This window comes from Helicoverpa zea, chromosome 7 (genome assembly GCF_022581195.2).
Source record: "Helicoverpa zea isolate HzStark_Cry1AcR chromosome 7, ilHelZeax1.1, whole genome shotgun sequence".
Lineage (NCBI taxonomy): Eukaryota > Metazoa > Arthropoda > Insecta > Lepidoptera > Noctuidae > Helicoverpa > Helicoverpa zea.
In genome coordinates this window covers 9,273,361-9,290,098 of record NC_061458.1, presented here as the reverse complement: position 1 = coordinate 9,290,098, position 16,738 = coordinate 9,273,361, and the positions used below count along the sequence as shown (strand labels likewise).

The 16,738-nt window shown below is 35.8% G+C and overlaps 1 protein-coding gene across 1 annotated transcript in view; it reads right to left on the bottom strand.

Moving 5' to 3' along the window:
• Positions 1–630: 630 nt before the first annotated feature.
• The window catches only part of LOC124631788 (probable cytochrome P450 304a1), a 29,776-nt gene continuing 13,668 nt past the window's right edge, over positions 631–16,738 (bottom strand). The window contains exons 7-9 of the mRNA XM_047166391.1: positions 11,063–11,180; positions 10,595–10,736; positions 631–2,465 (exon numbers count right to left, since the gene is read on the bottom strand). Coding sequence (XP_047022347.1) covers positions 2,281–2,465; positions 10,595–10,736; positions 11,063–11,180 — 445 coding nt within the window. The 3' untranslated portion in view covers positions 631–2,280. The remainder of the gene's footprint in view (positions 2,466–10,594; positions 10,737–11,062; positions 11,181–16,738) is intronic.

The window sequence follows — 16,738 nt, the reverse complement described above, 5'->3', positions numbered from 1 at the left end:
AGACTTGCGCTTGTTTAGTGGTCAAGTCAAACAAGATTCTGATACTATTAATGCAAGGACTTCTACAATGGCTCACCTATTTTTATGGCACGCATGGGCATTTACAAATCGTATGGCCATAAAACAGCTTTAATAGAAAACCTATAAGTAGGTACCCATTTAAGAAATAACTGTGAACAGATAAATAGTGAATACTTCTCAACAAACACCAACTAGCTATTGGCACAGAATCCGATTGTGATCCGATTACCGAAAGTAATGTCACAAACGTCAATACGTAACAAGCAATATAATCTTTCTTTTTTTAATTCTGCACACTGCAGTGATATGTTAAAATTATTCAAAACAAACAACCTTGGGATCTGCTTTAATTAGTCTTCTAATCTGAGGTAGGTATTAATGTCCTCCACTGTTCTTGTTAATAGCTTCCTCCATTAAAATTGCCTAGCTATAAAGATCGATATAATAGAATATAAATCATAATATAAAATCTTTTTTCCGTACTTAAATTAATTAATAAGCAACAGCTTGCTTCATAGTCCAGCATTTCATTTTAAACTTAGGTATTTATTTATGTAACCGTTTTCTTCTTGCTATGACTGTTGTGTCCTTAAATGAAAACCAAGAAAATAATTATGTATCTTTTATTTAAGGTAAATACACAGTAATTGTTTGCTTATTTTTAGATACAAAGCTAAAAGCACGTTCGGTGCAATTAGCGAAGCAAAAACAGCTAAATTACTTATTTTAAGACTGAGCGTCAATATTTTAAGCATATTTCTATTAATATCATCATTTAATTCTAAATGCAAAATCTGGTGGCTTGATACGAGGAAAACAACAGAATACATAATTTATAAAATTAAACAATAAAACATAATTTAAAATAAGAACATGGTTCTGACATTGACGAGAACGTGACGTTTAAGTCCATGTGTCATATGCAAGTAGGTAAATATAAACGGAGTATGGACGTTGACCGTTTTATCCAAACATGTTTACATAGTGGCCTTTGTGTATCTCGTAATACAAAGATAGGTAGCTTTATGGAGGAAATGCATATAGTTGAACAGAAACAATAAGGCTATTGAAATATTTGCCTGCTGGTAGAGAAACCATTCGTCCGACTTTGCTCGGACATGTATTTTCTAAACCTACCTAAAACTTCGTGCCTAAAATCTTTGCTAATTTTAACTGCTACACAGAAAAATTAAGATTTACATCGTATTAAATGGATTTTGTTGAGTTATTGACAATTATCCGAATTATTGGTCAAATGTAGGAACCAATAGTCTAGTATCGGTTCCTACATTTGATTTGGTTGCCCTACTTGCAAATAACAGTTTTCTTCGCAACACTAACGATGCATGTTTATAAAGAATTCATTATGTTAACAGCCATCTTTCTTCACTATGTTTGCAACAAAATAATTTATTGAATTTTCAACGGTCGTAAATCATTACGTATTTCGCGTGTTCACGACACTGAATGATGGCATACCTGTCCTTGGGGATATCAACTTTAAAGACTTTAATTAATTCTGGGGGTAATATGAAATCACCCTTCACCGTCCTTATGACATAACCAGGCAAAAGTTGTGAATTGTATAGTGTTGAGGTGTTTTACCTTCTCAACATTTGCTATATGTAGGCATTATTTCGAACCTAACAAAAAGTAAGCCATAACTCTTCTTCTAAAATCTCATAAACAAATAACTAAATCAGCCATAACTCATCTCTCTTGCAAAAATTCTAATAAGTAGGCTACGTTTTTACCAATGTAAGATACTTGTAGTCAAATAATGGTCGTTTAGTGAGACAAGCACGCAAAGTAATTAACCTTATGTGGCACACGGCTACACGTTCAAACAGAAGATCATTAAACATTCAGGTTTTCTGACTTTAGAACTAAGTACTCAATTGTACGTGTCACATGCAAAGATTAAATATTATCTCTCCATGCAAGGCAAAAAAAATAATGCTTAAAGAAATCTAGTTGCGCCTCTGAATGGGTCGCCCTGTCAAGGTAAACTACAGAGGCCATATCAATGTCATTTTGTCAAAAATATATCCACGATACGCATAATTTAACAATACAGAATTTTTCTCGTATCAAGCCCACGCAGATAATCACTAACATCTTAAAATGTAAATGGCTACAAGCCCATTCGTATACATTTACGTGTCACTTAAGAATTTTTTTTAATAGTAGCATAGACTAAATTGCAGCCGGTAAAAAAAGAGATCAAACACATTTTACACTCAACAAAAGAGGCTGCATTCATTTTCTGACGTTGACTTTGACCCAAAATTCGGGGATGGTGGTGATGATGCCCTGTATCCTGCGGGCAGGTTTGAGGAGTGGTTTTCCATCGGCAGTGGTCACGTGGAATGCTTGCATGAAGCCCGCGAACACTTGGAACATGGTCTGACGTGCGTAGGTCTCCCCTGCACATAGTCTTCGGCCTGGGGATAAAGTTAATAAATTAGTAGATATTTCATGAAAATAATAGCTAAAATAAAATTATGCTGTCTGTCATCCATCATGACTTGTTCTAGTAGGTACATATTTAGGTGCATTCTCAAGGCTTTTCATTTTAGAGACGTGTTTTCGGCAAATAGGTTACAATAACTACATTGTACAAATTCTTCTCTATTAAAATTACGTAATAAAATAGTTAAGTCGGTATATCTACAGGATTAGGCGCTTTACATAATTAATTCTTGATAAACTATCGGTTTTCTATAAGTATCTAGGATTTAATTCTGACCTATTTCAATTTGTAAGTATCTAGTTGTAGGTAAGGCTTGATAACATGAAATAATCAGGAAAATATTTCCACGGATACGTCTTGATTAATGTTAGATTTGCCTTAAGACTGATAATTAATTATCTGTATCAAGCAATAAGAAATAAATATTATGAAACTTAAGTAATACATAATTAAGTAATCTATACTTATAATAAATCTGTAGAGAGGTCAATTCTGTACATTGAATATATTTCCAAAATAACTATCAGGGGGTGAATAGTGATCGATACTGATGCCAAAAATGCAATCAGTAAAATTTTTGTCTGTCTGTCTGTCTGTCTGTATGTATGTTCGTTATGGAAACAAAAACTACTTGACGGATTTCAACGAAACTTGGTACAATGATTCTTCATACTCCTGGGCAGGTTATAGGATACCTACTTTTCATCACGCTACGATCAATAGGAGCAGAGCAGTGAAGGTAAATGTTGGGAAAACGGGAGAAGTTACTCCATTTTTTAAGCTTCCGTCGCGTGTGCTGCCCTAATGGTTACAGCTACACAGAAACCATGTATGACAGAAATGTTCTTCATAAAATTATGTAAAAAATATCCCATGACAGCATATGTCTATCTTTTATGGTTGACTCACAATAACACGTAAAACTCTCGGAAGCTTAGCAGTTCGGAGCTTTCTGATTATATTTGACTACTGTTACGTTTATAACACTCTCACTCACACTTATTAAAAATAATTAACACTATTATCTATTCATTATAAAAAGAATTATATAAATCGGTAAAGAAACACCAACGTTGTACATGAAAAACGGTAATAAGCCATCGCGCGTGAATACTGAATCATGCTATAAGGATCATTTTTGTGCAAAGGTCGCCGCGCTCGACGCAACTCGCGGCGCGGTGACTGCGCGAGCTTCATACAATATTTGGCTGTTGGTGCGATTGATGCGAATAGACGTTCAGAGTGTTCAACCTTATTGGGTGACTTTTAGGTTTTAAATAATTTATTTTTAACTTTCTTTTGTTGTTATTTTATAAAATAGGTTAGTACCTATTAGTTATTTTGGCAGTGTTTAAATACAAAATATTAATAGTTTACATTTTATTTCTTAAAGTAGTAGTAGGTACGCATCAGTACGCGTAGGTGATGGTGGTAGAATGGTGTGGGCAATATGAATAGTAACGGACAATTACTACTCACACTCTGTGCCCAATTCGACCTCACAATCACAAACACTCTGTTTAGGCTTCGCGACAAATTCAAAACCACCTGGATGCACCCGCTCCTCGATTACGCGATAACGCGACGAAGGGACATCTCCCAGGTGCATATCACACGCGTTATGCGCGGCGCGCACTGCTGGACAGACCACAGGCTTTTGGTAACTAAGTTGAGACTCCGCCTTTGTGAACCACGAAGACCCTGCAGGGCTAAACCAATATCTCTCAACTTAGATCGACTGGATTGTAAAGATCTTCAAGAAAAATACCAGAAAGGCCTAACAGATGCGCTAGATGTGTTTGATGCCCAGCAAGGTGACTTAATATCAAAATGGAAACAGATCTCATCCACCGTACTGACTGTGGCTACGGAAACCATAGGATACAAAAAACGAAACAACGAGGACTGGTTTGACCAGAATGATAGGGTCCTAACTGAAGCATTTAAACAGCATCGTGTACTCATAAAGCGTAATGAAGGAAATCATAAATCCAGTCAAGAAGTCCGAAGTAGTGGTGATTCCTTAAGGAAATTAACGAGGAAGATGAAAGATGGATGGTGGCTTGAAAAGGCAAAAAAGATACAGTGGCTTGCAGATACCCATCAACTAGGCGCTTTCTATGAAGAAATGCGTAAGTTGATTGGCGTTTCCATAAAAAACTGCACTCCGTTAAGATCCCTAGATGGTTCCCAAAAGCTCACTGCTAAGCAGGATATACTTGATCGTTGGGCAGAGCACTTTAACCACCTGCTCAATGTAGATCGATCAGCAGATCTTGAGCATATAAGGCATATCCATCCTCTGCCGCCGAATGAGTCGCTTGCTGAACCACTAACTTTTGCTGAAGTTGTTCAAGCCATCAAAGAGCAGAAAAATAAAAAAGCAGTTGGCGTTGATAACATCGCCGGAGAACTGCTGAAATACGGAGGGGAGCAACTTCATACTTACATCTGGCAAATTTTTGATCGCATTTGGAACGAGGAAACAATACCACCTGAATTTAAAATATCCCGTATACAGACACTGTATAAAAACAAAGGAGACCGTTCCGACTGCAACTCCTACCGGGGTATATTGCTCCTCTCTGTCCCTGGGAAGATATTTGCCAGAGTTCTTCTCAACCGGCTTTACCAGTCTCCGAAGCCATATTGCCAGAAACTCAGTTTGGGTTTCGACCTAACAGGGGCACCGGCGAAGCCATCTTTTCCATCAGGCAACTCCAGGAAAAAAGCTGAGAACAAGGCCAACCTTTGTGTATGTGCTTCGTGGACTTAGAAAAAGCTTTTGACTGCGTGCCGAGGGAAGCCCTCTGGACTTTACTGGCAAAATTAGGTTGTCCTGAGAAGTTTGTGAGAATGATTCGCCTTCTGCACGACGAGATGACCTGCTGTGTTACCTATAATGGTGACCAGTCAGAGTTCTTTCCTGTCACCTGTGGGGTCAAACAAGGTTGTGTGCTTGCGCCAACACTGTTTGCTCTCTACTTTTCTGTCGTTGTCAGTGAAGCACTCAAACAAACTTCTGCTGGAATCAAAATACGTTTCAGGACTGATGGGGGACTTTTCAACCTGGCCAGATTAAAAGCATATACTAAAGTATCTCATGCTCTTATAACGGAGATCATGTACGCTGATGATCTGTGTTTTGTTACCAACTCTGCACAAGAGCTCCAGAACCTGATGACTAACCTTCAGGAAGTCTGTTGTCGTTTCGGTCTAAAAATCAGTGTTAAGAAAACTGAGGTAATGGCAATCGACTCTCAAGGAGCTACAGAACCTATCAAGGTAAACATTGGCGATACTGAGCTGAAGCAAGTGAATACCTTCAAATATCTGGGCAGCACAATTACATCCAAGTGTGACCTTGATACCGAAATAAACCATCGCATTGGCGCTGCATCAGCTGCTTTCGGTAAATTACGAGCCAAGGTCTTACACACACATGATTTGAAGCTTTCGACAAAAATCTTCGTTTACAAGGCCATAGTGTTCCCAAATCTTTTATACTCGGCTGAAACATGGGTCCTCTATCGGAAACATATACGGGCGCTGGACCGATTTCATCTAAAGTGCATAAGAGACATTCTGAAAATCAAATGGTCGGATCGGATTAGAAATACCGAAGTGCTACGACGCGCGAGTGTCTGCGGCATAGAAGCGTACCTGATGCGGCGACAGCTCAGATGGTGCGGTCATGTTCTACGCATGGATGATGATAGGGTGGCCAAACGCATCTTCTTTTCTAAACTCCAGAACGGCAGACGGAAACAAGGTGGCCAGTTCTTACGCTTCAAGGATGTTCAGAAAAGACACATGAAAAGGTGCAACATTGATCCTCAGAACTGGATGCGAAGCGTGATGCTCTTAAGGCTAAAACACCAGTAGCCATTCATTATAACTACGTGGACGGTATCCTAACGTGCAGCCAATGCTCGCGCACGTTTACACATAAAATAGGGTACTGCAGCCATCAAAGGGCGCATAGAAGAGCTGATCATCCTAGCTCTTCTCTCAATGATAACTGAAAGCAGTCACCATAGCCGAAGTCGGCAGGGGAAGTATATATATAGATTTAGATAATTGGAGGGGGTGTTTATTCTTCCTCTCATTGCACAAAGTCCGACTCTAACGCGGACGAAGTCGCTGGCAGAAGCTAGTACATAATAGACTTCTTTCTATTGTTTTTTCATTGTACTCGTACAATCTCATGCAGTTTTCTCATCTCCAAGAAAGGTAACTCTATGGGTAAAGTGAAAGGTTTGGTATGTTGATTACAGACCTACACAAAGAACCTACATAGAACCAATCCTCAAATCTTTGGTTTTGAAAGAAATGACAGTCGGGAGATCCGACACCTACTTATCTTTACAGAAAAAAAAAACATTCTGCAGCTAATTATAAAAGTGAAATCAATGAAACTTTGTGTGGAAAATTTATACCCCTTATTAAGTTGTAAACGTTACCCAAGCCATAAACTACTTTGTAGCAATTTTTCAACCGTTTCACATCGAAAACTAAGTAACTGTAGCTAAATCATATTGCCCAACGTTACATACTTTGACAGGTTTATAAACGACTGCACTTATATGTAGACCTGCAAAATGCAGGTCTACATATAAATGTTGTTATTAAGGCGTTCCAGATTGTATACTTACTACATATGTTTGCTATCGAACATAAGGTGCGCAGGTTATTAACAGAACGCTTACAGATTCGTCTCTATCTTTTAACCGACTTCCAAAAAAGCTGATTTTTTATAATCGATTTTTCAAAGACGCCTAGACTGATTTGGAACATTAGTTCCATAAATGAAAGAGTAGGTAGTACCTTCTTGTAAGTTTGGTCCTATCGTCGTCAGGACAGGATGTCTAAAAGCAACAGCTAAAATAGTTGTAAGAATAACCCAGGTTGTGACAAATACCTACTCTTGTACCTAGAGGCACCAAGGTGCAAGCATGGTTTTTTGCTATCACTTTGTAACCGTAACAATAGAAAGGTATGTAGGTATAAGTAGGTGCCGCTTACCATGGCAGTAACTTGTATAATGGGCCCAGTTTTTGCAAAATAGGTTCACTTGCTTGCAACATTTTTGTATTTCTAGATTTAGACCTATAGGTGTGTTTGTGATAATGCGCTCTAAATAACTTTATATTTAGCACTGATTTATTAGTAATTAGATTAAAAATACCCAGGTTTAGTCTCGATTCCTTGTTTCAGACTAGTATATAATAGTAGTGGTATGAATCTCAAATGAAAGTTCATAACAATTGTCTGAGTCACGAATTAGAAAACGTGAGCTCTAGAAATACAAAATTGAATTAAGATGATGCGTTTCATACTCTACTAACTCTCTCTAACAATGTTTATTGATTACAGACGAAAAAATGCTGAAATAGGAAACTGTAATAGGGTTGTTTCCTAGTATTAATTTAGTTAAAAATAAATAAATGCACCGAAAGTTCACAAAACTAGAAACACGATAAGCTATATTATATTATTTATAACTGACCATATTTTTTTTAATTAATTTATGAAATTTTAATTTAGAGCCTATGACGTCACGCCATTAAAAACGACGAGAAGAGACCGATGACGTCATCCTTTCTATATTTGACAATGACAAGTATTTGACAGTGACAGATATATCGAAATAACCTCAGAATTAATGTTTTGTTTATTTGCTTCTGTGAAGTTCTGTGTGTTAATTGCATTTAAGTGATACAACTGTTAAAAAATTATGGAGAAAGGATTTATGAAAGCTGATAGATTCCAATCTGCCAGAAGTAGACTCTTTTATGGTCGCTCAATTCTTTGATAACCAAGATTTTTATTCAGCGGAACGTGGATGAACAGTTTATTTGGAGCACTAATGGTCGTATTTCCATAACCTCGCGCCGCACAAACCTTGTTTATTCAGACATTCATTTAATTTAAGTTTTTTGAAAAAGCATCAAATCTTTTCGAACGCGGACACAAACATAACCTCAATATAAATAAACACAAACTTTACGTTTCTTTGCACCGTTTCATTTTTCCACCTACACAACTCAAAACATTTGAGGCATTTTATTTTTGTGCAAATGTATAAAAATAATTTATATGTATAAAATATTATAGTTTTTGTAGCTATTTTATAAAAAAACATTATTAAAATTAAGAAATCCATTAGTTGGTATGTTAGTTTTTTCTCGTTAGATGTGCTTTAAAATGTAAAGGAATGAACAGAGAACGTTGACGTCACAGTCACGTGATCTAGCGTTTTCTGAGCAATATTTTAAGAGAAATAGAAAAAAATGTAATACATAAAAAATAAAAAGATTTGAGACGAAAAATGAAAGAGAGGGTGATCTTAAAATTATTTAGAAGCTATCTAAATAGATTTCCGAAAATTGGAAACAACCCTATTCAACGCGTGTCTGTCACGCTTGGCGTTAATCTCTTTTGTAGATATGTATCTATTAATTTTATAATCCGATACCCGTAGGTATGTCTGTGCAGGCCTTTAGACTTTGAATGTACCTAGTTCCTACCTAGGCACTCGTTAAACGTGCCACTTATTCAGTTATGTTGCATTACTGGCATTGAAGAACATGGAATTGGCAGCTATGTTGAAATTAAAGTAAATGTAATGTTGTCGCTACCTATAATGTAAGACAGCTTATTTTATATGTATCTATTAGTTAGGTAAACTGTCAAGCAATTGGCACAGTTAAATCAGCTGCATGCTTATAAATAATTAAAGAAGACAATAAATTATCTATTGTTTTACTTAATGTCTAGTAAAATAATAAAAAATATGAATGGCCACAGTAGGATGCTTTCTTTATTAAATTAATGTATCTAAATACATTCTTAATTATATATATTTAAAGGCCTAGGGTTTCTTTTTTTAAACTGTAGGTACGGTCTTGACAGGTTATATAAATCCCAAATTAATTCAAGTCTAGCCTCAATAGTCAACAATCATTCAGGTACTTTATCACGACATAATTTCTATCTTGAATAATAAAAATACTAGGTATAAGTACTCAGGGCTTTATAAAAAACAGTAACCGTTATGTAATATACCACCTCCCTAATCTTGAAATTTTTTGAGGTTAGATTTCTACGTTATCAGTGAACGTGAACTATAACATCGGCATTGACATTTCTCTAGAACGTCACCATTTTGTATACGTCACATCCGTGTAAAATCACATCAAAAATATGTTCCCATTTACGAAGTAAGAACCAAAAAAAACATGTGACACTCATTTAGTATTTAGTAAAATTAAAAACAAAAACATTTTGTAAATAATTGAGTACAATGAATTTCAATATCCAATTAAAGCTAGGTACTGTAGATGTATTTTATAAAATAAATAGATTTGAATTTCACCCTAAAACCTGAAAACTAAATAAAAAATGTCTATGCCCAATATCCATTATTTTATATTTCTATGATTCCATAGATTTTAATAGAATAAAAATATATATATTTTTTTATGCGGCATACACTTTATGTGCCAAATTACTCAATGACCTAACACGTTACCTACGATTGATCTAGTATCGGAAAATGGCCCTCATTAACTTTTATTTCCCAATTAATGACTGAAGCATAAATTATAATAATTACAGCTTAAACATCGAGTCTCTGTATGGCTACACAAGAGTACAAAAATAGCATTTTTTATTTATCACGCTGACCTATCCTTATTTTAATTTGTGCACAAAATAAAAACATGTCTTAATAAATACTCAATGTCATAGGTGGTAATTCTTCCTGACGGCCTTCACGTAATGCTGAAGCGAGATGTAAGAACGTAGGAACCAGGCTCATTTGCAAAAACATTAAAATTTTATCTCGAACGTGGTTAGGTCACGGATACAGGCAATGGATCGGGTAAATCTTGAAAACGATTCATATGCAAATTAAAGCAGTATGACAGAATAAAACTGACCACTGGTCATGCATTTTAGCCATTTTAGCAGTTATAATGTGCTTGCATCAACTTTGACGTAGAACCTAACCTAACAAAGATCTACTTTATATTTGCATGTATTATGCTAATCCGAATCACTAAATAAATTCGCTTAATATGAATAATGTTGCTGTACCTGCTCCAAATGGCAATGATTTGTCACTGGCGACGTCCAACTGGCCATCCTTGATGAAGCGCTCAGGGCGGAAGTTTTCTGGGTCGCCCCAGATTTCCTTGTCCATGTGTAACATCGTCAGGTTGAAGCTCATCATGGTGCCCTGGAATTAAGCAATATATTTTTGTTATTAATTTCATAATTTACAACGTACATTTTCCTAGATAGGGTTATGTTTAGGTCCTATGTAACAGAGAGCGAGTCTACCCATTTTTTTAAAGCTATTCATAAACGAAATCTTAAGACAACAGAAAGGATCGTATTGTATTCTCTTATAACTGATGCCATAGAATTGATTCGGTCGAATTGACCATTAGCACAAAGAGCCAATGAAAGATGAAGTGACGATCTGCAAAAGCACAATTTGGATGCGGCAACCTGAAGACCAGGAGGAGCCTTAAGACTAATGTAGGCTGTTACTGTGCTCACCTCTGGTACATTGTATCCTCCTAGCGTGGTGTCCTTCATAGCTCGATGTGGCACCCCGAGCGGTACCGTGGTGTCGTACCGCATGGTCTCGCGGATGCATGCCTCCAGATACGGCATACTGTAACAAAGAATTAATTGCTGTATTATGTTCATTAGAGGTACATATTACACATGGAAGATGACAGAAAAAAAAACAAAAACAGCAAAAAAAACTTGAAACTGTTGCCGCATCTCTAGTTTTAAAGGAAAACGATATCATGAAATAGTGCATTGTAGTTACATAAAACTTACACAATCAGCACTACATGCAATGTTTACTTGGTTAGGTAAATAATGTCTAAGTACCTAGGTAATCCTATGCACTTAAGTGGTTCACGTTGCGTGACCAAACGGATAGGCGTACCTATTAGTACGACTTCTTTTACAATGTCCACCTATTAAGTTGAATATGACGAAATGATTGAATTTACATAACTACATACTTGTACAAGTAGTATCAGTACTTAGGCTGAAACTCAAAAAAGGTTAGGAAAATTGCCTAAGGAGTTTAACGAAAAAAGATTTTGCAATAGCTGCCAGTATTTTCCATTTTCTACCATATTTCGACTAACCGACACCTATGGCAACAAAATACAAATTCGAAGACTTGAAATTTTAAAATCATTCGAGACGTTCTTATTACAAAAGCAATGATCCGTTTTCCACAACGACTAGCGTTTTTCGTGATGGCCAGAAAGTAGCTGTCGATGGTACAAAGTATAGCGGTTTTACTACCGTAATAGCTGGTTGAAAACCCGTTAATACTTCGCGCCATCAGCTTTATTTAATGGAGGTACGACATTCATCACTTTTGCATTAATCGAGATTATGATTAACCATTACGAAAAAAATAAAACGGGAAAATATTAATAAATGGAATAAGTGTAGAGTTTAGAATCATTGCGTGCGCAACTTTTAATTTTTGATATGAGATTACGCATGTTTATGAGTTTTAGTGACACAGAAACGCTAGGCGCTTTAGGCGATAACATAGAGATTTTTCCTGAAGTTCACAATCGATGCTAAAAGCACAAGACCCTAATATCCGAATCCCCAATAGACCGAAATGTGAATTTAAATCAACTATGTATGTAGAATGTAGATATCTAAGTACCTAGGTACTTATTTTATACATGTCACCGTAAGATTACAAACATCGTTAGATTACAATCTATCTCGAGAGATTGTAAACTGTCGAATTATTGTAAACCGTAACACCTGATTGCAATTTAACGCATTATTTTTCGCTATATTATAATCTATCGATGAGAAATTGTCAAATTGTCAACTGTCCGAAAGCTCTCCCTGATTGGTCAGTCTTTTTGTAAGATCGAGAGCGATGTAGAGCGGTCAAATTGTCAACTGGCGTAGAACGGAATGCATCTTGCGCGCTGATTGGTAGAACGTCAAAAAAGACAATGTTCTTTGCAACTCCCGGTGTCACAGCTCTTAGACGTGCAAAAATAAGTGACGGTTTAATTTTTTATAAAATCAAAAATTGTACTTAATTTTTAAGACTCAAATTACACACAATTAAAAATTGTATTAAAAATTGAAGTTAGTGACGAAAACGAATCGCTGCAAAACCGACTCCACGTAGTCTTGTCTGCCCTACCCCTAGAGTGCAATTCAAAACCGCGTAGGCGCGGAGGGGCGAGGCGGCCTGCGAGCTGAGGCGCAGGTAGTTTCAGCGCTCGCCGCCGCGGCTGAGGCTGGCCGGCTCAGCCGGCCAGCAAGCCGAAGCTGCGGTGGTGAGCGTGAAAACCATCTGCGACGATAAGCTCGCATGGGACCGCCGGAGCCCCGCAGCGCCGGAGCCGTGACAGAAGTTATGCTTGCTGCATGTTGCATGCTTACTTCCATGCTGGGTCAATTAATATGGGATGTGTTATATTTTAAACAAAAAACTCAGTAGGTACGAGTTAAAAAATTAGAAGGTAAATAAATATTTTTATGATGTCATTTAATAGTATTTAAGAAGTTTACTGTTAGAATGCATGCTACAAATTTAGATGCAAAAAAATAACCATCATGCTGAGTTGTATTTAGAGTGGAAGATAACTCGTGGCTAAGATAGTATTATTTAGATGCTCGACGCTTTATTAATTGTGGCTGACTTAGTAATTTAGAAGGCAACATACATTTTTGGGGGCGAATAATGATATTAAAAAGAAGCCTGTTTAATTAGCACCCCTTTTATTTTATTTTTAAATATTAGTTTGTATTTGAAGACAAAATACCTAACTGTATTTTTATAAGAGTTATTTTTATATAAATTTAATACTTGAAGAATTTTTGAAGAGCATTTATTTTATTTAACTGACACCTCTATTTCATTCCTAACTCTACGGGAACTCCATGGGAACAGAACGGCTGGTCGTGATTGGTCGATCTTACAAAAAGACTGACCAATCAGAGAGAGCTTTCGGACAGTTGACAATTTGACAATTTCTCATCGATAGATTATAATATAGCGAAAATAATGCGTTAAATTGCAATCAGATGTTACGGTTCACAAGAATTCGACAGTTTACAATCTCTCGAGATAGATTGTAATCTAACGATGTTTGTAATCTTACGGTAACATACATATTAGGTGAGGTAGGAACCTGGATACATTAATTATTTATAACTTCATGCATGATGACTTCACGATGCATATCGTGAATTATTTAAAAGATCAGGAAAAAGATTCGGCATGAGATACCTACTTAAATTAAGAGTAGGTACTTATAATTTCAAATAATAAACAAATTCTAAACAGGATAAACAAATGCTAATTTCATCAAATTTTAATTAAGCGATAAGTATCTTACCGATGTACATAATATGTAATGTGCCTAATGTATTACACAATAATAAGCACTATGTTGAAAAACTTATTTACCTCTCGAATTACAAACATAGCCGTGGTAAAATTAAAGATAAAGAAAAATACCGCGAACAGTAAAAAAAATTACAAACGGACGTCAAGCTCCAAGCCTGTCACGATTCACTTGTCATTTGAAGGCACGTCCGATATGTTCGTAAATACCTCCTACAAAGATTTCATGAATTTTGCCAGAACTTAAAGTAGGTAATCATTGATTGATTTCCTACGTCGCCTATCTTATCTTCACCTACATTGTTATCAATGTTACGAAAACAATTGGCAGTATGTTATGATAGGTTAGTATTGTCTTGTCACCTTGACTGAGATTAGGATTAATTTTAGCGCTGTTTGAGTTCCTGATAACCTGGTTTACAAGACCTTGGAATTTGCTTTTTTTATACCTCCTTTAGTTATTATTTTTCGGGGTTTTATTTGAGCCCCGAATGAAAGACAAGCTCATATAACATTACAAGAACCTTTGCTTTAGCCTCTGTTTATTTTTTTCGTGTCAGAGCGAAAGCATGGTTTACTAAATAGCTACTAAGGCAAAAGCCCGATAAAGCACATTTAAAACGATTGTACGAAACTAAAATCAAATCAACTAGATAAGTAGGTACCTAGGTACTATGGTAAGTAGGAACTTTACTTAAAGCAAAACTTTTCAAAAATCGTAGTGTAGCTTCTTGGCGTCAATTTTCAAAGAAGTTTAAAAAAGCTTTTCTTAGGAATACATTTTTAGATGGTCATCGTTACGTTGCCCCTCTAGTCTCGTTAGACTTGATAAAATCGTTTCCAAGCCTACGAAACGACAAAAAAGTACCTAACTGTTCTATGCCATCGCGATTCAAGTTAAAAAAGAAAGACACAAATGATGGTTTGATAGTAGGGGCAAAAAATTCGGCACGTGATCACGTTTACAATTCTAACAGTACCTAGACATAGGGACAATATAACAAAGAGACTTGTAAATGCCATGAAATATGTGGTGCATTGCTCCCTATTTTCTTCCCGGCTCCTAAAGGAGGGTAATGTTTTTGCTTCTTTGTCGGATGCAACCTTTCATGAGTTTTATTTAGAGCGTAATATGAATAACAAATGCTCGAGTGAAAATTGCACTACTTTTGAAGCGTTCATAATAAATTTATGAGGAATTTACAAGTAGCATTTTTATGAGTCTTAAAGTCCAACAAATCTTAATCTTGATTCATGAATAGTAATCAAAAGTTCACAAATTAGAGGTTATCTAAAATAGTCTAAGAATGCAAATAATTTGCTTTGATAAGACCGTTTTATTGTTTTTAATGCATTATTCATGCCCAACAGATGTTCTTTCAACTTTGTTTATTTCTGCCCAGTTTTTTTTATGAAACAACATATTTTTGTTGTTTATTAAGACCTATCTCAATAATCACTTGCTAATTCTTTAGTCTTAGGTACCTGTAGATAAAGATACAAACTAGGTTGGTAGTGTGTGTTGGTACCTAATCGACCTGAATTGTGGGTTATCGCGATGGGCATCAGTCTGTCCTTGAAAATGTAGACAGGTGCGGAGAAGTCGCGAAAAAACTGGAACACTGCAACTGATATATTTTAATTGCAAGCAATAGGTACCCAAGATATGTGCGACCTATCGCAATACTATTATTAGTAAGTTGTAGGCGTCGGTAGATAAGGGTATTGTAAAACGATAAGGTCTGTGACCTAATTGTCGTCAGCATGCACTGAAAAGTGCAAGTGATTGTACTGAAAATGCACTGACTTTTGAAATGAATAAACTTTTGCGGTTGCAGCCGCGTCCCGGGGAAACTTCTTCACGTACTCGGATAAAATATAGGCAGCCTATGTTACCGAGTACACAGTACAAACCAACAAAAAAAAATCCTTTTTAATATTTTTGAATAATAGAATGATTAGTAAGTATCTATAGATTTACTGAATTTTATGCAGAATTCAGTAAATAATCTTTATTGTAGAATTTTATGTATTTCCTTAGGTTTATTATAGAATCATCTGCATAGTAGGCTTCTAAATGATATAAGTAATAGGCATTAATTTGCTGAATAAATTGACGAACATTTTTTTAAATCTTTTCAGCAAGTTTTATTATGAGGTTTAACACCAACCTTATTTTTTGATGGCGTAAACGTATCAATTGAAATGTGTTCCAAGATTATGTTAATGTCAAAAAGAACATGACATTTAATATAATACTCAAAACCTTATCTTTCGTGTAAGAGGAAGCTAACATTTACGTATGTATTTTTTAAGTATTATCTCTTAAACGACATAATTTATTAACCAGTAGAATGCTATTATCCTGCACCACTAGGAAAAAATATAATTTTAATTAGAAGATATCCTTCATGCAACGTGCAACGATTATTACCGTCTTACCACAAAAACTTTTTAACGTCAGTTTAAGACTTGTCTAAAAAAATGTCAAATTATGACGTTGACATATGGTTCATTTTGGAGCCACATTTTTTTTAGACAAGTGTAAAACAGTGGTTAAAGTTTTTGTAGTAAGGCCATTGTTGTTTAACTACGAGGTAAAAGGAATTTCTGTAAGAAATAATCTGCATTAACATGTCCTATGCAAGCTCTACTATTTACTTTTGTGTGAGCTTTCAAACTTGATACCTTATGTTATTTCAGTTATTTCAGCTACAATTCAACACTGAGCCATATAAATCTTACCCGAACAGTTTGTCATCTTACATGACATATAAAAATAGGCTATTTATGGTAGACTAATATAGTAAAGA